At 39.8% G+C, this 26,340-nt stretch overlaps 2 protein-coding genes across 4 annotated transcripts; both read right to left on the reverse strand.

The window, feature by feature from the left end:
• Positions 1–1,634: 1,634 nt before the first annotated feature.
• si:rp71-45k5.2 (uncharacterized) lies at positions 1,635–4,280 on the reverse strand. 2 transcript variants are annotated; one of them, XM_076879103.1, is made up of 5 exons: positions 4,124–4,280; positions 3,892–3,999; positions 3,123–3,351; positions 2,922–3,014; positions 1,661–2,841 (listed from the first exon to the last, which is right to left on the reverse strand). In XM_076879103.1, exons 3-5 carry the CDS (start codon positions 3,315–3,317, stop codon positions 2,227–2,229), a joined length of 903 nt encoding a protein of 300 aa, XP_076735218.1. In that variant the 5' UTR covers positions 3,318–3,351; positions 3,892–3,999; positions 4,124–4,280; the 3' UTR covers positions 1,661–2,226. The 2 variants fall into 2 exon arrangements, with proteins under 2 accessions (XP_004548032.2, XP_076735218.1); XM_004547975.3 differs by lacking the exon at positions 3,892–3,999 and having other exon boundaries at positions 1,635–2,841; positions 4,124–4,274.
• A 10,509-nt stretch (positions 4,281–14,789) lies between these two features.
• LOC101475823 (catenin beta-1) lies at positions 14,790–26,080 on the reverse strand. Of its 2 annotated transcripts, XM_004547972.6 has the most exons (17): positions 25,790–26,080; positions 24,755–24,804; positions 23,814–24,023; positions 22,945–23,195; positions 22,597–22,835; positions 20,225–20,426; positions 19,967–20,111; positions 19,705–19,808; positions 19,446–19,580; positions 19,132–19,335; positions 18,863–19,021; positions 18,628–18,747; positions 18,124–18,274; positions 17,911–18,032; positions 17,710–17,770; positions 15,864–16,059; positions 14,790–15,763 (listed from the first exon to the last, which is right to left on the reverse strand). In XM_004547972.6, the coding sequence occupies exons 2-16, from the start codon at positions 24,765–24,767 to the stop codon at positions 15,869–15,871; spliced, it is 2,307 nt and encodes a 768-aa protein (XP_004548029.1). In that variant the 5' UTR covers positions 24,768–24,804; positions 25,790–26,080; the 3' UTR covers positions 14,790–15,763; positions 15,864–15,868. The 2 variants fall into 2 exon arrangements, with proteins under 2 accessions (XP_004548029.1, XP_076735219.1); XM_076879104.1 differs by lacking the exons at positions 24,755–24,804; positions 25,790–26,080 and adding an exon at positions 24,128–24,735.
• Between the last annotated feature and the right edge of the window lie 260 nt (positions 26,081–26,340).

Genomic DNA, 26,340 nt, shown 5'->3' on the forward strand with positions numbered 1-26,340 from the left:
TGACCTCATGGATGAGTATTCAATGTGCTCTTGGAGTAATTTAGCAGGCCGGCTAATCCCAGGAAGATTCACCACCATTCCAAGTTTTTTCCATTGGTGAATAATGGCTCTCACTCTGGTTCACTGGAGTTCCAAAGGCTTTATAACCCTTTTCATAGATGTCAATGATTGAGTTTGTTTAGATCAAGTTTGATGTGTTGCTTTTTGAGATCTTTTGTCATGCTTTGTCAGACAGGTTCTATCAGATTTGGCAGTAATCAAGACTGCGTGCTTTCCAGTGAAATCGGTTTCTTGCATTCCAAGAAATGTGATTAATCATCATTTCATCATTCATCGTTTAACAGGGGGACAGTACTTTTTAACACAGGGCCAGTTAGGTTTGGATTGCTTTTTTCATTTTAAAATTGTGACAAATATGCAAAAAACTAAATCAAAATCAGGAAGAGGACAAATACTTGTTTACTGTTTTACTTTAAAGGCTATGTCGTAAATGTTCTTCATTTGAAGAGGATGCAGTTTTTTATTGTTGACCTGATATTAAATGTTTGCTGTGTCAGGAATCTGCACAATTCTTGCGTTCCGTCATAGTTTACAGCAAAAACCTAAATGTCGAAATAAAAACACCACCTTCACGGTTCCATGTGGGCTTTCTTCAGTTAAAACTCAAAACATTTCTGGCAATCTCAACTGCTTGCACATCCTTTTACAGTCACGCTTCACCTGTTCCCAAAAAAAGCTGTTTGGAAGCATCGCGTTTGAGAGGGTCACGCAGCACCCGTCCTGCCTGGGCTCATGACTTGCATAATCTGCACGACTTGGTGTCCTTACAGTAGGACATGGTGGTGGAGACTGAAATACTGTCCTGCTTGACCTTCAGTTTCAATCACTAGTACAAGGATTGTGTACCCTTGAGCATTTGTACTGCACGGTTTGTGTCAAAACAATGTAGAGTAGGACACTCATAATCCCTGATTCTTTGCTTTTTATGTTCTATTGTACATGTCTGAACTAAAATCCACTCTGCAGCCCACAGCCTGTTTGAAGCTGCAGGGTCAGGGTGAATAATGGCAAAGGGTGGATCTCTTTCCTTACCGCACTGAAAAGTATGCAAGCTGCTTGCATTATGTTTCGGTGATTTGTGACCGAAACACTGTTTTTCTCAAGTTCCCTCCATTAAAAGGTAGAAAGCTTGACATCTGACACATGGACACCTGCTGCAATGTAATGCATTTTCAGAGTGCAGATGCAAGGGGCTGCACCTGCCCTTTTGGCCCATTCCAGAACTCTTGCCTGACGTGGACGCTAATTCACAAGTCCAAACTGACCTAAGCATGCGCTCGGCTAAAGGAGAGCTTCTCAGTCCCAGACCTCAGTGACCTGATTGCTGGCTACTGACATGACTGCACAGGGCACATGCTTTCACGTTATGGTCTTTTTCCCTCTCTTAAAAAAAAACAAAAAAACGAAAACATTTCAAAGCATACTACTCTAGCAACCTCCAGTGTTAACCATGCTAATCACATTGCCGGCTAGGTTATGGTTCAGCAAGGTGCAGGTCATGTGTGCTGAAAATAGAAAAGCAAACAGATTTCATGCGCTGCATATTTGCCCAACTCAACCAACTCTGCAACCTCTGGGAACAAATGAAAGACCTGATATCTTGCATGATTAATTGTATCTAGATTTTTCCCCACTTACAGACATTAAATTTTTCACAACCTAACAAAGCATTGTCTATGCATTCTGTTAGAATATCTTCTGTAGTGTAATAAAGACTGTTGTAATGGTCAGCAAAACTGCATTAAACACCACAAAATGGACAAATATATAGGTATAAAAAAAAAAAAAAACCCCCACTTAATTGTGTTGATTTTAATACAAGGTAGTGCGTTTGGGAGTTCAAAGTAAAACTCTACTGCCCCCTTGTGGTCAGTCTGTAGTGACTTCAGACATGTATAAAACGTAGTGGCCGCAATCACAAAAAACCGTGATAAGCCACAATATTTTTTTTTTTTTAACTCCAGGAAACATCAGTATTTTCCCTAAACCATCAATTATCTACAACTAAAAAGTCTACAGCCAAAAATAAAGACATATTACAAACACTCGACATTAAACTACATGCCCACTTTGATATAAAGCCATATTTCTGTTTTTTCCAATAAAACTAGCATATCCCCTTCAAAACATGAAAGTGTATTTTAATAGGAAGATTTTTTTTAACTATCAAAAACGGGGAACACCGGGGGTAAGTGCTGGAAGGGCGTAAGTGAGGCCACTGCTCTGCGGGCTGGTAAACAAAGGGACAGCTCCCGGGTGAACCTGGAGCGAGGGAACAGAATACACAGGTATCCGTTTGACGGGTGTAGTAGTTCCATCAGCAGTGGCCCAGTGGTGTGTGCTGCCCCCTCCTGTGCAGACAGGAGAACATCCAGCTGAAGCTTGTAGGATGAGATGCTGATCTGTGTCCCAGCCGAAGCACCTTTTTGTCCCAGTTAGTCGCTGTGTAGGCTGAGTAAAGTGCTCCACCCGGACTGGCAGACTGAGTGTGGGAGTGTAGGCTTGAGCAGAGGTGAAGTCTCTCTTCAGGATTGAGTCAATAGAGAAAGGGCCATTAAACTTCACCTCAGGTTTGATCTGAGCAGTACTGCGTGGTGCGGGCTCTAGAGAGTGGAGAGGCCTAGGCGGACAGCTCAGGTTCTTGGTCTCCAGTCTGGAGACCAGAACAGGGAAGAGATGGAGAATTTCCAAGAAGTGTTCATGCACCATCTCTGTTGTTATCTCCCTGCAGTCCAGCATCCAGTACACAAGCTCACGATTCATTGTGCCCGGAACTAGAATCTGAAAAGCAAACAGTACACGAGTTATATTTACAGCCCTTTGTGTGTTTGATTTAAATAAATTTTGGAAAAGATGCTTACCTTGATGAAACATTTGTAACCTGTTAAATACCAACTGATGTTGTTGTAAGCATTCCTTTCATCCTTATCAATCACTGAAATCTTGTTTTTCATCTATAAGAACATCAAGTGGAAGGCTTTAAAATGGAAACTTGTGTTTCATATTGGGTGTTTGCATTTATCATAACAGCAGCAACAATAAACACCACACTTATTTCTTACCTGAGTAAAAGTCAGCATCTTATGTGGAGAATACTGGAGAAGGATGGCAAGCTTAGCCAGGTAAGTGGTATTTTTGCTACAGAACGCACTCAGAGGGTTAGATAGATCAGTCAGAGATTTGTCATCTCCAGACTTCTCATCTTTGTCCTGCATCTTCTTTGGAGAGTCAAGTCGAGTCCCTTTCAGTGTCGTCATAAACTTTACCAGTTTGCACCTGAAGCGGTCAGCTCTGGAACAAAAAGGGGATTTCAGGGTGGACAACTTCAGGCAAATGAGCATGTTTTTATAAGATGATAAACCAGGTCCACAAGTGCTGGAGTCTGGCTCCATGCTGAATGTTTCAATGAAGTTTATTAAACTTCATTGAAACATTCATAAACATTTAATATTAAACTTTTCATTTACAGAACTGTTAAAACTTCAGACCTCAACCAAATCAGCAAAATTAGACTAAAAGGAAAACACAATTTTTTGCCATTAGTGTAACACTGAAATTGTGCAAATAACTCAAATTCTTCTTGATAAGAAAAAACTAACTTGAAGTAATTTGTCTTGTTTTGAGGAATGTTTAATTTTGCTATGACTTAAGTGTCCAGTAACATGAACTTAAAACCTGGCAAAAATGTGTTGAGTAAATTAAATTGTGAACAGAAACTGCATTGAAATGCTCTGGTTAGATTGTAACACTCTTTTTGTCTTCGCCACGTTGCGTCGCCTCAGAAGTAGCCAACCTTTTAATTAAATACAAACCTAGCAGCACAGAACTCACTTTGAAAGTTGTTTCAACGTAGAGGAACAGCCTTCCAGCAGCTGAAGGTTAATTTCAGAAAATCTTCCCCTCACCTATAGTCGTTTCCCCTTACACTTAGTTTAGTTTCTAAAGTTGATTTGAGACACACCACATGCACGCTGGTGGTTCAATTACACAGAATACATAATCGAGTAAAGTTGTCAAACCAATAAGCAATCTATTCACATGCTAACAGTACAATTTACTGCACCTCTCATTTAAAGTCAAACCAGCAGCCTTTTGCTCCACAGTCGTTATTTAAATCAACGACCCCTTTTCAGATTCCTCCACCCATAACCTGCACTGAAAGCAGGATTACAGCTTTACTCTGGTGGATGGTTGTAAGGCTGCAACCCTGACCCATGTGTTTTCACTTGTCTCTGATTAAAGGTGTGCTATTCAGCTGCTCTGGGGTCTGGTCCAAGGAACAGACTCACCAAGGGATCTGTAAAACCCTGCTGACCCTCAAGATTTCCACATGTATTTTAGAAAAGATAAAAAAGATAATTTGGAGAAAACAAGCTTACACATCATACAGCATCATACACAGACCAATTCTGATACAGTTATTCAGAGAGGGACTGAAGCATTGGGGGAAACAATAAGAGGCAATAAAATATGTCCTTCTGTTGTGAAAGAGCAATAAAAAAGGGTTTCTACTAATACAAAGTGCAAATTCTCAGCTGACTAATTCATGACATTTCTTAGAGTTATTCCTTTATTAATAACAAAGAAGGTTTTTAAGACAGACTCATCTTCACTGGTATAACCTGAGGTCATTGTTTCAGGTATTTCATAGTCATACATCCTTGTCCACACAACCCAGCCAAGGTGCTGATTGTGGTTAATTTGAATAAATATACACTGAATTTAGATCTGAATTTAGGTGAAAATGTTTATCCAGGAGCTACTTTTACCATATTCAATTAAATGTAGCTTTATTTATTATAGCAATAACAGAAAGAAGCTAAAAAGGACAAAACTCTGGGGAACTTTGTGACTACCACATTTCTTTTAACACCCACAGTGTGTCCTAATCGCTGCACCAAATCTTTGTGATTGGTGGAATCAAGTGCTGCACTGAGGTCTAACAGGACGAGCACAAAGTTGAGTCCACTGTTAAAGCCCATAGGAATATAATTTGTAACCTTTATTAGTGCTGTTTCTGGGGTGTTGATTAATTTCAACTAACATATATTCATCCAGCTATTACAAGGTCTCTGAAAGGCCAAGTAAATCACTGTGTTGATCAATTATTAAATCATATTAACACAAACTTAGACTGTGTCACGGTCCTGGGTCATTTGACCCAGTGTATTACGTTTTCTTATATTTTGATATTCATTGTTTATGTATAAGTCTCATTTAGTAATCTAAGCTCATTTCTATTTTGCCTTCCTTGCCCTGTTATACTTTATTATCTATTAGATTCTCCTTGTGTCTTCACCCCTTGTGTTTGTCTTCCGTGCCCTTCATGTGTTTCAGTAATGTCGTTGTCTCCCATCTTCTCCTCTTGTTTACATGTTTTCCCTCGTGCTCCTTTCCGCCCGTCATGTGTGTTTTTCCGCAGCTATGTTCTGTTTTGGTTACTGTATGTCTGTCTCATCTCCAGTACCGTTGTTTCCTCTGTGTGTTTATAGTGCATGTTTTAGTCTGCCATGTGTTTCATGTCTGCGTGTTCCATGTTGTCTGCCTCTCATTATGTTTCCTGTTTTATTGTGAAGAATCTGGTGTTTCCATGTTCAGTTTCTAGTTTCACTTCCACTGTGGCATCATTATGTTCAAGCTAATCAGCTTTTTCCACCGTGTCTTTCCACTTCCCCTGATCACCTAAATGTGTGTATTTAGTCCTTGTCTGTTTGTCCTGCTATTCTGCCATGCTCTCCAGGGTTTTCATGTATTCATGCTAAGTCGTCACATTTCAGGTTTTTCCTGTCAGGATTTCCATGTTCATGGTTTTTTATGTTTAGCCTTAACCTAAACTGGGTGAACTAAGTGTTTAGTTTTGCCTTTGCAACTTGTTTCATGCAGCTAAAACCAGCCTTTAATAAATGGCTTGCTTTCAGTTAATTTTAAGTTTGTTTCTACACTTTGTTTTGTCTGTATTTGCGTCCTCTATTCTCCACTCCACACAGTCTGCATCTACTGACTGTAACATAATTTTTAATACTCCACCTTTAATTTATTTAGGTGTAGTTCGGGGTATTATGAGTCTTTCTTTGTGAATTTTGAATGTTTAATTTGTTTTAACTTTTGTTTCTATGGTGTAGTCTCTATGGTGATGAGGTTTGGGGACAATGACAGGAGGAGAGAGAAATATTATATTAGATAATATTCTAAATGTCAAAGATAATAAATTGAATGGATTGCACAGCAGTGCACCATTTAGCACTGTTGCCACATGTTGGGAAGGTTCCAGGTTAAAACCTTAAGGCAGTCTGTGTTGTGTTGACATGTATAATAGGTTATTTGTTAATTCAAGATTTGTGAAAAATAGTGTGAAATGTTGTCTGTCTCCTTGTCTCGGCTCTGTAAAGGTATGGAAACTGCCCTGGAAGAAGCACCCCTCTCACACAGTGACAATAGGGATAAGCAGATGACTGTTATAATTATTAGTATTAAGAAAAGTTATTTAATAGCGTTAACATAATCTTTGTCATCTAACATGAATTCATGTAGAAATAAAAACTGTTAGTGCTGAAGAAATCTTTTGAGTGCACTGACCTAAATGTGTCAGAGGCCCAGACTTTCTTCCCACCCGAGTCGTAAACCGCTGGAATGTAACTTTATACTCTTTCTAGTCACATTCAAATTAGACACACTGTTTGTGATAGTGAGCCATTTTAACTAATGAATAGCAGTGACAGCGATATCACCTCACCCACACAGCCTCGGTCTTCCAGTGATTTTTATATTTGTTAACGAGGAGGGTTGTTTAAGCCTCTAAAGATGTAGCCTTCAGCAAACTTTGATTCAAACATCCATCATAGACGGTCTCTACTTGATGTCTTGAACAAGAAGGCCTCAAATCAGTAAGAAAATTAAGAAATCTCCTAAAGCATGAACATGGACAACCTGATGGCCTTATTCACATTTAGGATTACCGCAGTGGCTGCTCCTCCAACATTAACGACTCATCTTCACATGAAAAGGCGATCGTCAGGAACACCCTAATGAATTGTTCCAGCAAGACATATAGCCTGGGCTGACCACTTCAGGGACACATCATCACCAAGTGAGGACTGCGACAACACTCTCCTGTGCAGAGCTTTACTCTCCAGCAAACGAGATGGAGAACCAGACAGGGAACTTGGGCAGTCCGTTGTCTCTCTCGGATCCGGCCAGCAGTGCTCAGAAGGCTCTGCTCAGCAACACCACCACCTACCTGGCTAAGATTGCCATTGTTCTTCATGATGCTCCAGACAAGATGCTCACCTTTACTCAGGTAACAAAGATTCAGAATTACAAAGCTATTTGCACTCTGCACCCTTTTTTTCTTCGCTATCATGTTGATTGCTGCTGTACACGGCCTGTGTGTGCTGATGTAAGCAGGAAACAGAAGGGTGGTTGCTTGCAACCAGCAGTAGGAAATGCTATAAAAAAGAGAGTGCAATGGCAAGAAACTAGACCAGAAATTTGTTTGCTTCAAAATGAAAGTAGAACTGGAAATAGGCAAAGAGTAGCAATAAAGCTGCATGTAAATAAAACAGACGAGAGGTCGTGGATTGGCTTTTTTTCCCTCCCAATCAGTCAGACAGGAAAGGTCATTTTTTTTCTAAATACCTCATGAGGAGAATCTAAAAACATAAGATAGTGGGGATTTGAAATTGCTATGCTCAACAGTAATGTCTTTCACATGTCAAGCACTAACCTGCATTGTGATGTATGTGCAGCTGATGGACAAGCTGACCCTGTTCTTCTCTGAGGATCAAAAATCTATTGAGAACAACGTCAGAGTTTGTTTATCAACAAACAAATGTTTTGTCAAGGTAAGATTTTACATATTTAATAAATGATGTTGTAAGAACTACTTCGAGAAGCAAGTTTCTGTTCAGTTGACTGAGATATTTTTTTCAGGTTCCAATTGTGCCATATTCACTCAATAGTAAGAGAAACTACTGGAAGTTGGACTTGACTCAGATCACAGCGAAGATGATGCGCCGGCACTTTAGAGGCATCCTGCAGCTCTTCCCCGATCTGGCCTGCAAGATGCAAAAGGAGAATCTGAGCAAACAATCGCAGCATTGCGCAACTCCCAGCTCCCATGAACTTGAAGCTCGCAGATCTGCTCGTATCCAGCGTGAGGTGAAGTTCAGAGGTCCTTTCTCCATTGATTCCCTCCTAAAAACTGATGAACACTCTGCTCAGAACCCCGGAGCTTCTCCTCTCTCTGGTGTTCCTCTCAGAGTGGAACAGCCGCCTTATTATACACCGTCCAAACAAGCTGGAACAAAGAGAAGCTTCAGCTGCGACTCTCGGGAGTCTCTCGCCCTAAAAACTGCAGCTGTAACTTCCCCCATCTACTTAGCTGATGGCAGAGGTTATTTTGGATGTGGAGCTGTTCACCCCATCAAGACGATGCCTACTTACCCTGAGCCCACAGCCTTCCCCAGACCCAGTGCCTCTTATTACGCCACCCCACATGGCAGTTATGCAACATCTGTACCAGCATTCATGCATGATGCTCGAGGTTTTTGGTTGTAATCCTTCTCCCCACCCTCTGTTTCTCCCTCCCTACATCTCTCCTCTTCTGTGCTCAGTCATTTGTAGATGCCTCTGGATTTGCGGTTACCAGCAAACCACTCACCTGGAATATTTAAGAAACAGTTTCTCCCCTTGATTTTCACTAGGTTGTTCTGCCCTCTCTAGCGGTCACGTTTGAAGCTAGGACAGGGACAGAAAACAGGCAACTTCTCGTCTCCAGGAAGCTCCTGGTGTGTTGTCTGCTCAGTAGGATTTACCCAGTACCCACTTCGACTTAATTCGACTTTGATTCAGAAACCTTGGATTTCTTCCCTGCCAGCCCCGTCATCCGTGAGCCTTGTAGCTCTGAAGGTAACCCCTTTGCCAAATTTCCATGTTGTAAAAAATCCTTTGAACTGCTCCAGTCTGTGTTTAGATCTTTCTGCCCTTATGAAATCATTACATTCTCAAGATTGTGCCCTGAACTCTGCCTCTCTTGATGTATGTGTACCTGATGCAGAGGATTGTGGGTACAATTCTCAGGAAAAGGCAGGATAAGCTAGCTGGACATTGTGGTAGCGGGCATATTTTACTGTATTGTAAATACTATGTTGTGTTACTATATTTTTTTGTTCTTCACTGTACAAGTTACAAAGTATAATTATTAGGGGAATTGTAAACCATTGTTTTGAACATGGCATGTGTAGTGTACGGGAATGCCCAGCTCCCTAGAATGTCCTATGGAGAATAGTGATTGAGAATAGTGGGCGTATTAAAGGGAAGGTGCTTGGGTAACAAAAGGCCATCCACCAGGTGTAGCAGGCTTTTGTCTTGCTCAGCGTACGGGTTGATTCAACACAGTCCTCTAAGCTATGTGCAGTAAATGTCTCTTCTAAGGCTACATGAGTCACTATAGGTGATTAACTGATAACTTGGGGGCTGTATGATTTTCTTGAAGGTATGTCATAAACTTTAAGGAAAAAAAACAAGACAAACTAGTGTCAGTAACGTACCATTGTGTTTGTATTTATACAGATCAATGTTAAAGCACTCGGGAGTCTTGACCTGTAGCTGCCTGAACTATGGGGAGTTTGTTAATTATTGAACATGTTTGATGCATTAATGCAATTCAAATTCAATTTTTTTTTTCATGTTTGTTGTGTTAATGCTGTGCATGATTCTAACTGTTGTTTCTTTTGAAATTCCAGTCAAGTGTCGAATATTTTCCACTGGAATTTTTTTTTAACTGTTTCTTTTTCCTTTTTTTCTGTGTTATTTTAGTGATTGTGCCAGTGATATTTTAACCCTGGTCATGCTGTCCCTTGTAGGTTACCTGGGAGCTTCTCTGGGAGTAGTACTGAAGTAAATGAAGTAGCTGAATTGTGTGCAGTAGAGTGGGATCACAGAATTAGAGTGTAGTAACTGAATAGTGCTCCACACTGTGCTGCAACCTCTGTCTGTCTCCTTGTTTCTTAACTGAACTTTTTAGTCGAACCAACCTGTTTTTTTTTGTTGGGGGTTTTTGTTTTTTGTTTTTTAAAAAAAAAAATTCATTGATATTTTTTTGCATAGTTAATAAAGCTGCTTGTAACAGCAACTGTAGATTTCCAAATGCAGTGTTTGTCTTAATTTCAAAAAAGAAGTCACCTCTTGGCAGGGCCACACATGCATCATTCTTCTGCCAACCATTGCAGCACCACTAAGCTCTCTGGACTCCCAGAGCTATCTGTTCAGTTCAGTGGTCCTTTTCTCCAACGACTCTGCTCAGGACACCAGAGCTTGTCTTCGCTCCAGTGTTCCCCTCAGAGTGGAGCAGCAGCCTTATGCATCCTACACACAGGTCCCAACAAAGGGAAGTCTCCTGGCCCTTCCTCCTGCAGACTATAAGTGGAAAACCTTAGTCTACACAGCAGGGGTTCAGCTAATCCAGAGTCTCAAGAGGATACCTGTGTACCCTGAGCCCAGTGTCTTCCCCAGAGCCCGCGCCCCTTATTTCACCAATCCACACAGCAGCTATACAACTCTGTACTAACAATTACCCAGGATGCTTTAGTCTCTTTAGTGTTTATGTCTGCAATTCCCTCACTCTTTATCATTATTACATACTTCAGCTTCTCTATACAGCATGCACAATTCACATACTTCCTCCTAAAGTTATCCCTTTGACCTTGACTCTCTGCATCACGGATACCTGGAAGGTGTGCTTATGACTACACTTTAAAATGCAGGAAAAAAATACACAATATCTTAGGCTTCTCAGCATATAAATCCTTTTATTTTGCTGACAGAGTGACAACATGCACCCCACCCCCAAATTTTATTTTTTTGAAAACAGACATCACAAGGATTTAGACTGATTACAAGACTCAAGAGAGGAGACACAGCAGGTACCAGGCATTAGTCCAATGATGACAGACTGGCTGATTAGCGGCTCAGAGTTGGTCCATCAAAGTGGGCTGAGTGCAGGCGTGAACAGTATGGAGGGCCACAAGTGCCAAAAGAATATAAATAAATACATCATTAAATACTAAATGTGCCATTAATAAATTAAAATTGAAAATAACTAATTAAATATAGAAATGATTAAATATGAATTAATTTCATTTTTACAATATTTGAGAACTTATTTCCAATTCTATTCATCAATAACATATCTAAATATTTATTTAATTATTATTATTTTTTAATTCTTTTTGGTACTCAATAATTAAAAAAGGACCTTCTGTGTGTGTTTGAAGTTGGATAACGCTGGTAAACTCACACTTTTTAAGCCCAAAACTAACTAACAAAATGAAATAACCATACTATTTTTTAATAAAGAAGAAATATTTATTGATCCAAAGACAGGTTTTATCTATCTTGGTATCACCAGTACTGGTTTTATTTTGTTGTATTTATCCGCGACACCTTAAAGGCCGGTCCCTGAAAGTATTGTCGGACATAAACCGGTTTGTGGTGCAAAAACACTCTAGTCTGAATGACTGAATTGACTTTGGACTCCTGAAGGCCACAAGGATGATTGTCAAATTGTGGAGAAAAATTGAGGTATCTTTTAGGAATAGATGAAAGTGTTAACTTGTTGTATTACACTGGATGAAACTGACTTATATAATCAGAGAGCTACTTATTACTTTTAGCAAATTTTCAGAGGTAACTGCTGTGTGTGGGTTGGAGAAATGCAGAGGGCAATGGAGGGGGAAGGGTCCGGGCACAGGCGTCCCCTTGGTGGGCTCCACAGCTTCACAGCAATGGGTTCCTTGTGTCCTTCCATCTGCTGAGGGAATAAGGTTCACTTATTCCCTCAGCAAACTTTCCCGGCTGAAGTTTGAAGGAGCAGAGGCTCCTCAGAGTCCCAGATGAAGCGCCACGCTGCCCCGACTTGTCTGTGTGTGGGCCTCGAACAGAGCTTGCTTTGAAGTAACAATGCTGTGATCTTTGCTGTGATCTGACTAGGAGTGACTGGAGTCAAGTTTCCCACAGCTCTCTCCAGTGATTTTTGGGAGCACTATACCTGGGGGGCGGGGGGGAGATCCAGTATACTTCAGCTAATACAACCAGGTCTTGGTTTTGTTGTTGTTTTTTAAGCAGTTTAAATAAGAGTTAATATAGTATAAAAAAATAGATAAACAGATAGAGACTCTAAGACGCATTATCAGAGATTAGCAGCTTCATCTTGTCTACTACAAAATACCAGACTGAAAATGAAAGCCTTGAAATAGTTCTTAAAGATAACTGAGATAATTAAAAGTTTCTTTTAACTCCCACCAGAGTTAAAGTTTGCATCGAGCCTGCAGCATTTTGGAAGGCTTCCAGGTGGGGGGGGTGCTCTCTCTGAGCAGACTTAGCTGATACACCAGAGCTCCAAACTTCCTTATCTGCATCATGTTTCTTGAAGAGTGTAATTCCACAGAGTACTGCAATTACAACCTTGCTCAGTGTGCTGATGTGGACCTTACGCAGTAAACTGTGCGTATGTCCTTTGGAACAACAGGGGGATATTAAAGCTTGGAGACAGCTCAACATTCCCATGTTTTTTTTTTTGTCAATTTAAGTTACTTGTAAATAGAAATGATGTGATTGGAGTTCCACCTCCATTAATTATAAAAGAACAAGTCTCTGTTCTGTTCATATTTTATATTTACTTAATATGCACGTTGGAAAAAGCCAGTGTGGTGGTTTAAAAAAATGCATCAACATTTAACATAAAACAAGTGACAAAGCCATTATGAGCCACTTGACTAGATCTATTATTGTCACAGGGTTAACAACTCTGCAATAAACCCCATGGCTGATTTTTTGGGTTGTTACTGCCACATAGTACCTGAGCAAACACGCTATGTTACATTTTCTCTCTCCCTGTCACACAAACATGCAGACACACACAGTGTGTAAGTGCAAAAAATAACATTGTATAGGAATAATTAATATCAATATCATCACTCCAGCTTTCAAGCAGCACCATAGACAGCAGGGGTCGGTGAAATGGACAAAGTTGCTTAGGTAATGACCTCAAAACAGATTTAGCCTCTCAAAAGTAACAAAGACAAGTGTAATGTTTGTAACCATATAGGACAAAAGAAAGACGCCCATTAACAGGTCCTCACAGACTGCCTGGACGTGGTCGCCGTATAACAAGCTCACTCATCAATCGTTTTCAGTGGGCCAGGGTCTACATATATCACACGCATATTACAGTACGAGTGCGTATTTTCAACATATAAATTTAACGATGTTTCAATCCTTTAGAAAAGCAAAGACAAAAGCCGTCAGAGCTTCACATTTCTGGCCTTTGCTCTGCAAAGTCACTGGCAGCACTGCTTAGATCCACAGTCCAGGCAGTATACTCATCTTGCTGATAAAGTGTTTTGTAGTTGATGTCAACAGGTTCCCACAAATCACAGCAGGGTCAGGAAGTACAAGTGAGCTATCTTGGTGTTCATGATTTAAAAAGATGCCCACTGTCATTTTTTAATCAGTGGAATGTAACATAATAGAGAACATTTTTGCAGCTGAAATGTAATTCATAAGGAAAACATGCACTACATAAATAAAGTTAAGCGTTCACAAGAGAGAACTATGAATTAAACATATAGTGGAACTTTATAATCTGTCCAGTTTTAGGTGATGCAGTCAGTATATACACATGCTTTGTCTAGGGGCACATTTGATATGTAGATTGGGTTCTTCCTGTTTTTGGGCGTTGGAGCTTTAGCACAGCTGCCACTTCAGAAGTTAAGCCTTTGATTATGTAGATGACCCCACCCAAGGATTCAGACGTTCTCACTATCAGTACATTTCCATTAACATGGAATACACATTACAATACAATTTCAATTCAACGTTTGGCTACTTCAGGGTTCGTAAAGACAGACTTAAAAAACACTGACTTTAGTCAGAGTATAAAAAGCACAGTGCATTATTCTTTAACAACTATGTTCAAACCACTAAAGCAGACCATTAAGTCGCTCCTTTGTTAGTTTTCTTCAGTGTCAAAAGCTCACAGAAAGCATCACCCTTCCTATTGAGAAGTGAACTTCAAACATCTTTCCTCCATAATCCACCTTAAACTGCTCACTGAGCAGGGCTTTGTCATGTCTTACTCTGTGACCAGTTTATATTGATACTTTGGTTTTCTTTGCTTTTCAACTCATCAGTGCTCTTACAAAATTGTTGGCTGCATGTGAAAAGAGTTTCTATTGTGATAACTGTCCTACCTTTGCCGTTTAATATATGCGAGGGCTGCTTTTACAGGCTGACAACATGAGCTCATCAATTGTGTTATATACCAACTAACAAGTGAAACGCACAAGAGGGGGGAGAGAGAAAAAAAACAAAAAAAGAACTTCATTTCAGCTCTTTTAATGAAAAAGGGACCATCTTTAACCAACAATATTAGCAACCACTAATACTACAGTAGGGTAATAGCCTCAATTCTCATGAATGTGCATTCAAAAGGGATTTTTGATAATCTATAGTACTGCTTATAACAGTGCACCTTTAAATTCAATGTGGGCCAGACGTTAGCACATCTGCATCTAAAAAAAAATTTAAAAATTTAAAAAAAAAAAAACCACATTTGCAAATAAGTGCTGATTACTGTGATTATCCAACGGACATCATTTGACGATGGTAGTCTTAACAATTGACAAAAAACATGCTCTAAACTTTAAGTAAAGAAACTGAACAGACACCAGTTGAAATAAAATGTAATTTTATTGTTCAGCCGTGTCACAACCTCGTCTCCAAAATAAGCACAGCAGGACTACAACTGTTCATCAACCTAGCTACCTTTGATAGCACATAAAACCAGGTTTTATAAGACCACCAACGATAGCGTTAAACTTTTCTATCAGACAACCAATGATAGCATACAAAATAGTTGTTAACCTACCAGTGATACTGTATATAAAACACTTGTCTCTAAATTTATCCCCAACCCACCCTCAATTTCACCCGCATCCCTCTTTAGAACATTTGTGACACAGACATATTTTATGCTTAAACAAGCACATAAAGAATGCATAATTCTCCATTTTCGAGCTTATAAAAAAAACTACACAATGTTACACTTTAAGTCAGAGTACAATTCAACTGATTATTAGTGTTCTACACATTCGACCATAAACCAAAGGAACATTGTATAATATCACTATAACTTAACACTACATGTAATATACGTTTAAAAAAAAAAAAAATTACAAATGATTAGCATTGAAAAGGAAATGAACATGGCTAGTGAAGGCAAGCTGGGTCAGTACCATAACAGAATGAGTAATACAAAAAAGAAATAAAAAATGTATAAGAAAAATAGAAACAAAATTTAAAAAAAAAAAAAAAAAAAAAAAAACTGATAATACAGGCAAGGCTAAAACAATTGTGTTTCAAACTTTAAAATCCATCTCTGTTGCACTCATCCATAATGGTAACCTGCTCCAAGACCTCCAATGAGTGATTCCACATCTGATCCTTTAACCCTTCTCCACCCCCCCACACACACACACACACTTTCAACTTGCTTAAACATTCCTGTGGCAACCATCTTAGTTTTCTTGTGTCAGGCACTTTCTAATACCCCTTACTCCTCTCTTTACCTTTAACACACAGGCCAATCATAATGCTGCTTCAGAAAATACAGGCCAATCACAATGCAGGTTCTATCAGAATACAACTGCAAAAAAAAGAAGCATAGGACAAAGATGATATATTAATATCGTCCTGGTGATATAAGAAGAAGCTTTACTGCTAACTGATAATCAAGTCCAACTTACCAATTCTACAGGTCTGTGTCAAACCAGGCCAGCTGGTTGCTGTCCATTAGGTCCTGGGTGTGGCCGAGGTCTGGCAATGGATCAGTGTGGTGACCCAGGTCGGGCAGAGTGTCAGCATGGTAGTCAGCACCTTCCATCATAGGGTCTAACAGGGTATCCTGACCGTAAGCTGGTGGGTAGGCCCGGTAGGCTGCATCTGAAAAGCAAAAGAGAAAAGTACAGTAAGTGATAACGGGTCCAAAGTATAAACACACTGCAGTTTAGTCGTTTTACTCTTAAACAGCAAAATGAACAGCCAACAGTGGTAAATATCAGCATGTGATCTTGAACAAATGATGAAGTGATGCACAAATCATTTTGATCATTAAAAATAAATAAAAATAAAAAATTGTGGGTTGTAGTGTATAGTCACACTTCAAATTAATAAAAGCCTTTATGCAGTGTCTGCAAACCAAAAATCTAAATATTAGTGCAGTAACAATTAAGTTCTTGATAGTGTCTTGTTTACTTTGAAGACTGATCAGTGCCACCCACACACACTTACTAGTCACAGAGGGCTCAAATTAAAGGTAGCCCCTCGTTTCCCCACTCACGTCAAAGCAGATTTTAACGGCTAAAACGTGAAACACTAATTTAAGGTTTGTGTTACACTATTTAGCTATAAGGCGATTTAACCACAGATAGGTCCTATAATACTATGTTGCTCCCTGGTCTGGAATATGCAGACCGTGCAGCTTTAGTCAGATATAACCCTCAATTATCACCTGGCAATTGTATAAATACTCAGTTACTGCAGAGTGGGGCTTAACAAACCAGCGGCTGACATCACAGAGGTCACGTCCCTCTTTTATACAACTTATTTAACACGATTTGGTAGATGTGGTTAAATGGCACTGTGGGACATAAGCAAATCTTATAATACATTAAAAATGTATTTATTTCTTTGTCCACCAACTCTTGTTAGATCAGGAGCTGAGCAAACGCAAGTTATAACTATCAAATATTACAGCATCATGCTGCCCAGCAAGGACCCTGCAATGGGATAAAATGACCAATTTAAGCATTTATGCACCAGTAACACCTTATAAAAGCAATTTATTTTTATTTTGTAGATACAAAACAACATCTGATTTATTCCCCAGATGTGATGCCATCAACCTGCTGGGCAACCACCTATCAAGGGGATTATATACACACACCTTTTTTTTTTTATTTAAAATTCTCAGTGAGATTAAGTATCATTTGCAAACAGCATGAGCAGTCCAAACAATACTCTAGCATGGGTATGTGTGATAAATCTCATGCTACTTTAAGGCCACCTTGTTTCTTATCAGCTTTTTGTGTCATGTGTCACTTGTTAAATTGTGCATTTAAATAATCTTGTTTTGAACTTCTGTCAAAGCACTTTATCTTTTCTGCCCTTCAAATTTTACTGACACACCTCAAGCATATATGCATTGCACAAAAGCAAAAAACAGAAACGGGGGGGTCAAATCATTTTTGATCGTTTACAAGAACAGTTATTATGCAATCTTATTGCTTTTGGTCTGTTTACAAAAAACAAACAAAGAACAAAAACTATTTTCTTAGTCCAGGTTTGAGTGCCACTAATACTGGGTAAGCATTTCTAGAAATAACCAATGGTTAGAAATAACAATTACATTTTTAGTTAAGCAAATAGTACAAGTAGAATTTCAATATGCACATGCATGCTGCAATTATAAGATTAAGTTTTGGAAGAAGAAAAATTGCTATCACAGCAAGTTGTGCAATTAATTTTTTAAGTCAACTTACAGAGCTGCACATAAGAAATAAACACATAAATGGACAAAAATGAAGTACTCACCATCCTGCCTATAAGCAAGAGGGTCTCCCTGTGCACCTATATCCAATCCCAGGTCTCCGGTCTATAGAAAGATTAAGAATTGAGTTGTACAATTTGAGGTAAACCAGCAAAATAGATTAAGGCAAATTGATCATAAATTGCCTCATTTTCTTGTTTCAATGGGGAAAAATGCAAAAGTTAAAGATATTAATGTGCACGTACATCATTCCAGGCCATAGGCTCAGTTCTGAACAAAGAGCTGGTCAGTTCCACAGAAAGGCGTTTCTTGTAGTCCTGGGGCTTATCCTCAGACATGCGGAACAGGACAGCTGCAGCATAGGTTGCTACAAGAAGAATGCACAGCAACAGTCAGAGATTTCAAGCTACCACTAGCAAAAATGTGTACAGTTTGTATTTTGTTCCTTGCACACTCACCAACTCCCTCATTACGGGAGTGCAGCAGCTCAGTGAGAGGTGCAGTGGCTCCTTCAGCTTCGATTGCCTCAGCAGCTTCTTTATCCTGGGCCAGTTCACACAGCACACCTGCTGCCACACGCTGGATATTCTCCACTGGAGAATAAAGCAACTGAAAACAAAAGCAGACAATGAACAACATAGTTAATACAATTAGTGTAAGTAGTGGACAAATGGTGCAAAAAACAAAAAAACAAACAAACTAATGAGACTATAGGGACAGAAATAAGGGATTATAGCAATGATAAGTGTTAAAAAACAAACAACAAAAAAAACAAACGACAAAAAACCCCTGTCTCAGCTTTTTTTTTTCCCTCTTTTTTTTTTAAATTAAAAAAAATTTAATCTGGCATCAGGTTCAAAATAAGTATTTTGGAAATTTTTAAGTGTCACAAACAAACTTAAGATTGATTTTTAAAAACAAAACACTGGGCGTGGAACTGGAAGTTGGGGTTTTATCCTCACCTGGACAAAAAGTGGAATGGTGTTGAGCCCTCTGATGACGATTCTGTTGTGCACATCTCGGGCCAAGATGTGCAGAGCTCCTGTGCAACCTTCCACTATTTCCTCCATGCGCACACCCTCCTGTATGATTCAAGTTTTCATGAGATGAAAGGGAGAAAGGGAGAAAAAAAAAACAAAAAAAAAAACACCACATTCTTGATGTTCAGATAAAGAAAACATCTAGCTTGTTACACACCACAAACTGCTGCTGGTTGCCTCCCATGCTAGTGCGCCTCTGGGTGTCCTGATGAGCTCTGACAAGCAGCTGTACCAGTCGAGGGATAGCGCCTTGCTCCCGCAAAGCACTGTGGTTGGCTGGGCAGAGAGCCAGGTTGCGAATCAGACCAACTGTGGCCTATAAGGGAAGGAATATTTGGCATATTTAGAGTTGGAATATATCTTCATGAATTCTGAGAGTGATTTTACCAGTCATCTGGAAATATGTAAAAGTAAAGGAATAACGACCTTGATTAAAGGCCAGTGGGATGGAGGGTGCAGCAATTTGACCACCACAGGCAGGCCATAGTGAAGGCGAACAGCATTCTGGGCCATCTCAGCATCCTGATGGCGGGAAGTCAGGTGACGAAGTGCACAGACCGCAGGCTCTGTGATGTCCTCTCTGTCACCAGCTCGAAGTACTGTTCGCACTAAAGCCTCAATGCCACCAACCTAACATAAGGGGGGGGGGGGTTAGTGCCAGATAAAGATTTTTTCTTTTTTAAATTCATTTCCACACCACAGCATTTTTATATTTTCTAAGAAGCTGTGCGTTTACTTACCTGACAGACCATGAGTTTGTTACTATAATTGTTGCAGGTTAGGTTGGAGAGGATGCCTGCGGCACATGTTACGACATTGATGTCATCACTGCCCAGCAGCTGGACTAGAGTGCCCAAGAGACCTTCCATCCCCTCCTAGAGAGCAGAGGACAGGACAGAAAAGACATCTAAATAAAGTAGACTATCAGAATTTATGAGTTTTATTCAAGAAGTTACATTAAGTGGGATTCTTTTAAGGAGGCGACCCTTGTATGTTTACCTGTTTAGTGGCAGCATCTGAAAGATTCCTCAGAGTCCAGAGGCAGTTCTGGACCAGACGCTGGCTGGGGTCTGTCAGATGAAGTCCCAAAGCCTGCATGCCTCCTACAAACAAGGTCAGACAACATTTTACTATTAGAAGCCCTTCTGCACTGAAGAAAAGCATAACAGTAAACAAGCGAGACCTGTAATAATGCCCACAGTTGTACTGCAATGATTTAAATACAGCATACATTTTTAATTTGTATTTATTTTTTACATACCAGCCTCTACAATGGCAGGCTTGTTGCTTGAGCAGACTGAGAGAACCTTGAGCACCCTGCTTGTGGTCCACAGCAGTTTCTCATATGTGAAAGTCCTCATGATGTTGACCAGAGCCTGGGGTCCACCGCTGGCCAGAATGATCAGCTAAGAATAAAGACAAGTTTATGTTTATACTGGCATACAAACTGCTGGTTGTTTTAGCAGACAAGTACGAAGACAATGTACTCAAGTTGATAAATTAGTCAGAGCTCCAATACCTTGCTTTCCTGATTGCCATATGCCAAGATCTGCAGGCAGTCAGTAGTGATGGCCAGAAACTTGACATTAGTGTTGGACAACAGTGCCACCATCTTCTGCAATCCTCCAGCTAGGCGCACTGCCATTTTTGCCCCTTCCTGATGCAACAACAGGTTGTGGAGTGTGGTGATAGCATAGAACAAAACGCTGTCCACCGGTGAACTAAAGGGGAGGGGAAAATAAAGGAAAAGTAGTTATGGAAAAGTTGACTCATCTTTAAAGAATCTACGTAACAGTAAAATGCAAACAAGCATGCCACACATTCACACACACAGAGTGCAAGTTTGTCATACACAGGGCATTATGACTCGGCTTAGATGCCAATAAAAACAAAAAAATTAAAAGAAAAAAATAAGATACACCAAGTGCCATTACACATTTTGAGTTGTTTGCATAAGCAACAGATGCAAGACTACATTTTATGAATAATCAAAATTGTTTTTAACTATAACTTCCAAAGATTATACAACCATTAATAGTGCAATTCAACAGCAGTTTTATTAAGTCTCCAAAGCCTATTAATTGTCCAGTTAAGTTTAGCAATTGGAAATGACTCAGCACAAAAAAAAACAAAAAAAAAAAAAACCAACAACATTATTTTACCAGGACTCACATCTACTGTAAAGCCATTTGCAAATTAATGCTGATACTTAAGAGAACTGAACCAGTACATCACTTTTCCCTTTCTGTTCTCATCTCTCATCCAATCTCAAGGCAACATTTACATAATTTCAAGAGCAATAAAAGCAGTACAGAGAAATGCTCACTGCAAAATGGATAAAAACCTCACGGTCAAACCATTAAAGCCCTAAAAACTTTAAAATGGTACCTATATGCAAGTTTATTCAGCAGTTTTACAAAAAGGTGGCAGTTCCTTTCTTCTTGATGTACTGCTCCATCTTTCACTTAAACCATTAGTAATATGATTCCAGGAACAAATTCAAACACATGTGCGCCATCCAACAGGCTGTAACTTGCCAGAGATCCAACTGTTTTGGCTGTGTGTTTAGGCTTTTCATGAAGAAACGCAAACACTAAAAGAAAGGAAGGAGGGCAGACATTTCAACTGAGTTGCAGGACCTTTTCTTTTGAAATTTGTCTGGTTGTGAATGTCTGGATTGGCTATATTGTAACACAACCAACATTTGTCAATCTGTTTAGCCCACATCAAAGTACGCGTGCTAAACTGTACATAGTTATGGAAAATTATAATAGTGTCAACATTTTCAGTGTATTTGCTTGGTCATAATTGATAAGACTTACAGCAGAACACACTGTTGCATTGTACAGACTTGCACAGCAGACTGTGGAAAGCTCAAGCATCTGAGAACAGATGATCTTAAAATAAAGATATTCTGCAAATAACTTTAGTCGTACAGGACTGAAGTAATCATCTAAAACTATACCAAGCAGACATTACAAGCTATAAAGCAGCACTACATAGCACATTGGGTAGCACTTTGTAATGTCTCACTACTAAGCATTAGTAAGGTATTAGGGATCACTAAATCCATCATTTATATATCACTACATCTCCTTAGAATGTAATTTATAAATACAGATGTAATTGTACTGATACATACAAGTACTACCCATCTGTTAATGTACACTATACAGCAATCGCTGCTATTAATCAGTCATAATATATGTATATTTATAAATGCCATGTTAAGTAGGAGTAATGTTATATAAATGATGAATTAAGCACTTGCCAATACCTTAATAGCAGGAAATTATAATAAAGGGCAACCAAAGATTTAAAGAAATGTTCTATACAATGCTGAACATCCTGGACTGGGCACTGGAACACCATCCTAGAGTGTCTTTTCTCACATATAGCAAACGCGACCAGAAACATCAAATTAGGCAAGTTGGACACATCAAGCAGAAAAGTAAGTAAGTATAAAGAAAACCTACTAGCTGTGAATTGAACATTTACTCAATTTCAAGAGGAATAAAAGTACAGAAAAATGCTCTGTACTTAATTTGACAATTGGAAAACCTCATTGTTAAACTATTAGCTAGCCTCTACCAATCTCACATTTGCACAACTGGACATTGCACAGAATAAGTCCAAGGGAGATAGTAGATTAACGACCTAACATCTGATGCCACTACATTTGCATTCACACATGCACCTCAACCTGTAAATGTCTGTAAAGTTCAGGACTGCAATGCCAAGTGTGGAAATTGCTTCAGTCAGGTGTTCTGTATTCTAGTCACCAAATGTCTCATTGACATTCTCCATTACATAATCTGTACTAAAGGTTGAAGGGGCTGGCTGCAGCACATATTACAATTTTGATTTTGTCACTAAAATCCCATTTCTTACCTCAGCATCTTGACCAGGGCAGGGATGCCTCCAGATTTGAAGATAGCAAGGAGACCCTCTCGATGGTGGGAAAGGTTGTGTAAGGTGCCAGCAGAACAACGAGCAGTCTCCACATCACCACTATTTTGCATGGCGCGAACAACTGCTGAAACCATTTGTGGTGAACGCATAAGGGCATGGCGAGATGCCTCTTTCTTTGACAACTGATGCACCATTACAGCTGCTTTATTCACAACAACCTAGGACAAAGAATATGTTTGTTAGTGATGCCAGCTGTATTGCTACCAACTACAACGATATCAGAAGTTACCTTGTCGGCATCTGATTTTATTAACATGTTAAGCATACCTGGTCCTCATCATTAAGCAGTTTAGTGAGCTCAGGGATCGCACGAGTGGCCAGCTCAGCATCATCTTGATAGTTAATGAGGTTAACTACAGCATGCTTTAGCATTTGCGATGGCTCTGCAAGACGCTGCACAGCAGTTGGATGGGCTGCATCCAGCTGAGTAGGTGGGATCTGGATGCCCTCCTCCAAAGTCTCAGGGAACATGGCAGCGCGTACACGCTGGGCCCGGGTCATGGCATAGCCCTCAATGTCTGACAGAAATGGAAAATTACAATACAATTACGCTACAGAAATATAAAGAACAGTTTTTCTTTTAGCATTTCAATCATGTACAATCAAGCCTGCCGTTTTTATTTTAAATGAATTTTTATTAAATTAATTTATTCCTGATCAATTTTTTAAAAGAGTAGTAATTTCACAATACACAAGAGTAAAAGCACCACGCGAAACCCAATCAGTGCCTAACAGTACATGCCACATAACCAAACCAGCTCAGAGCCTCAGGCATGGACACCAAAAGACCTCTGAAGGTGTCCTTTGATATCTGATACCAAGACAGTTCATAATCCTTTAAGTCCTGTAATTTCCAAGTTGTAGTTGGCATGAATCAGACTTGCCACAGCGTGAGCTTGTAGTTGGTCCTTCCTCGAATCATTGTCTGTTGGTACTCACTACAGGATAAGCCTTTATGACTCAGGATCACTACAGCCGTCTTAGCATCATTTGACTCTTCTCAAAATTGTTTGTCTTTATGTTTCCATTTTATCTTACATTCACCATATTGACTAACATATTTCCTGAGTACAAATGAGTGAACATTTGAGTGGATATAATATTTTGGCTCCTGTGCCTACATTAGTATCTCATACCTGTAGCCTCTGGAGTGAAAGGCTGGTTGAACTCCCAGTCATAAAGAGTTGGATCATCCTCTTCAGCATCTGGGTTCCCTTTACCGCTCAGGGATGGTGCTGTGGTTGTGACGCCAGACTGAATGCCTGAGTCCAGATAGGACTGCTGCTGCCACTGACTTACAACAACCTTGCTGTCACCTATTGCCATGTCCAACTCCATCAAATCAGCTGTGCAAAAAAAGGACAAAGTGAGACACAAGAAGGAATACATGAGAAAAAATATTTACTTCACCAACTTTAAGCATAGTTTTCAAATAAGATCTTTCACCAACCTTATTTATGGAAGTTTGTTGTAGGAAAATAAAGAGCGGGAAAATTAAATTGACAAGTATACATTTGTTTAACTGAAACCAAAAAGAAATATCTCTCTCTACATGTGATACTCTAGGGTACTTTGCTGGTAATTTTAACATTTCTCGTCATACCAACTTAAGGTGCATTTAAATCAAATCAAATCACTTTTATTGTCACATCACATGTGCAGGTACATTGGTACAGCACATGTGAGTGAAATTCTTGTGTGCGAGCTTCACAAGCAACAGAGTTGTGCAAAATACAATAATGTAAACAAGCAAAATACAAGAATGGCTACATCTGAAACTAATAAATATATGTACAATATATAATAGTATATGCATTTCTGGATGTGTATACCAAATATTTTTCTACGTGTGTGTGTACACATATTTTACAAATTAAAATATGTGTACACACACACACACACACACACACACACACACACTTAGTTTACTGAAAGACAAAACTAGATGAAAGAAAAACCTAAAAACAAATAATTTAAGATACCGTGAAATCTGGTCATGCTTCTCCTTTTCTCAAATGAGCTTTATACTGAGATCTTAAAACAAAAGTCTTGAAAATGATCAGTTCTCCATACTTACACTGGGTAGCCATTGTTCTTGCCTGCCCTCAGCCCGCACAGCAGATATACCTGTAAAAAAAATGTTTCGCACACTCAGGAAAAACTACCAACTCAAACTCAACTTCATTTCTGGCAAAACCAAACCGTCAAGCTCTGGGTTTCTCCAGCGACCACTCAATATTAAAGTCACAGTCTACTGCTCTACCTGTATAAGTGATCGAGATGCTTGTTTGGTTTGCTATCTTAGCTTTGAGGGGAAATGCCGAGCCTCCACCTCCAAACGAGTGAGTAAAGCGGTGGGTATTTCCAGGCCAGCACGAACACAATTCACCATTCAGCGGCAAAGAACATCAAAGGCATATTTCTCCCCCTCCCCCTACCACGGCCAAGTTCCGACCTCGCAGCTTGGGTTTCCAATGAGAGAAACTACCCCCCCCCCCCCGCCCCGCAATCACTTCAATGACTCCTCCTCTCATGGTGGGTCCAACTACAAGCGTAACAAGCTGGCTAATCACAACTAATCGAGAAAAAAAAAAAACCCTAAATGGATGGTCTCACCAATCACCAAATATATTTTATTTGTACACAATTCAAGGACTAGCGTGTATTAGCCACCCCTATTAGCTAACAGGTTGGCTAGCTTACCTTGAAAGCTCGTTATGCTAGCCTAACGTGCGCAGCTAACCTATCCGCTAGTTAGCTAACATAAACAAACACTGTTTAGGAATTTGACCACTGTCTAAAAATGCGCATGAGCCGTCCTGAGAAGCAACCAATATTGATAGCCGTTATTTTTCACAAACAAATCCATTAGTACAATCCCGACTTTCAAGCACGCTCCCATTTTTAAATTTCTGATTTGATAAGCACAGCTAGCCAGGACGTATGAAAAGTAGTTCCAAGCGCCACCGTACAAAACCTGCTGTGCTGCCAGCCAAATCAGAAAACCCCACCGGAGCCCCCTCCCTAGCCAAAGACGATTTTCTTTGCTAAACCATAACCTGACGCACTGTACGATATTGTATAAAAGTGGTAATAAGCGTAGCATATTTACCAGAATCGAGCGGCACCTCCGTGGTTCTTGTCAGGAGAAAAGAAATCCCCTTTCTCTTAGCTGAAAATAGGAGAAGGGCTGCTAGGTGAACCACCCGTAGAAGTCCGAACCACACCCGCTGCTGCGCCGCCGAAGATGTTGCTTCCGCCAGTGCAATCAAACATCAAGATGGCGAACGGAGAAATACAGTATTCTTCCGCACTTGGAAAACTAGGGCCTCGGATTTAAACAAAGTTGTAGCATCAAAAATCACAGTTTTACCGTAATAGCCAGGTAGTGGTGTCTTTTTGTTTTAAGAACAAGGGCTGTGTTGGCTCTTAGGTCTTATAGCAAGGTAATGAGAGTTTTTCATGTGGGAAGCGGCGGTGGGGTAGTGGAGGGGAAGGCGAGGTGCCTTCATTAGACAGGAATGAGATTCAGCGGGTGCTAATATGACAGAGCGCTTTGATTAACATGCAGCAAATGAAAAAGGCACAAACATTTCCGCTAATAGGACTCTACGTTCATTTACTTAATGAGTGAATTAAGTCGCAGTTTTGGCAAGCATGGTC

Source organism: Maylandia zebra, linkage group LG22 (genome assembly GCF_041146795.1).
Source record: "Maylandia zebra isolate NMK-2024a linkage group LG22, Mzebra_GT3a, whole genome shotgun sequence".
Classification (NCBI taxonomy): Eukaryota; Metazoa; Chordata; class Actinopteri; order Cichliformes; family Cichlidae; genus Maylandia; species Maylandia zebra.

Bases quoted from the DNA above. Each gene is read 5' to 3' on its own strand.
- si:rp71-45k5.2 (XM_004547975.3), bottom strand. From the start codon at position 3,317: ATGACGACACTGAAAGGGACTCGACTTGACTCTCCAAAGAAGATGCAG. The intron at 3,015-3,122 runs GTAAGAAATAAG...ATGTTCTTATAG, and splicing joins AGATGCTGACTTTTACTCAG to ATGAAAAACAAGATTTCAGT. The intron at 2,842-2,921 runs GTAAGCATCTTT...TTTGCTTTTCAG, and splicing joins GTTACAAATGTTTCATCAAG to ATTCTAGTTCCGGGCACAAT.
- LOC101475823 (XM_004547972.6), bottom strand. The intron at 19,581-19,704 runs GTAAACATACAA...TCTGCTCTCTAG, and splicing joins CAGATGCTGCCACTAAACAG to GAGGGGATGGAAGGTCTCTT. The intron at 18,748-18,862 runs GTGTGTAACAAG...TGAATCATACAG, and splicing joins GCAACCAGCAGCAGTTTGTG to GAGGGTGTGCGCATGGAGGA.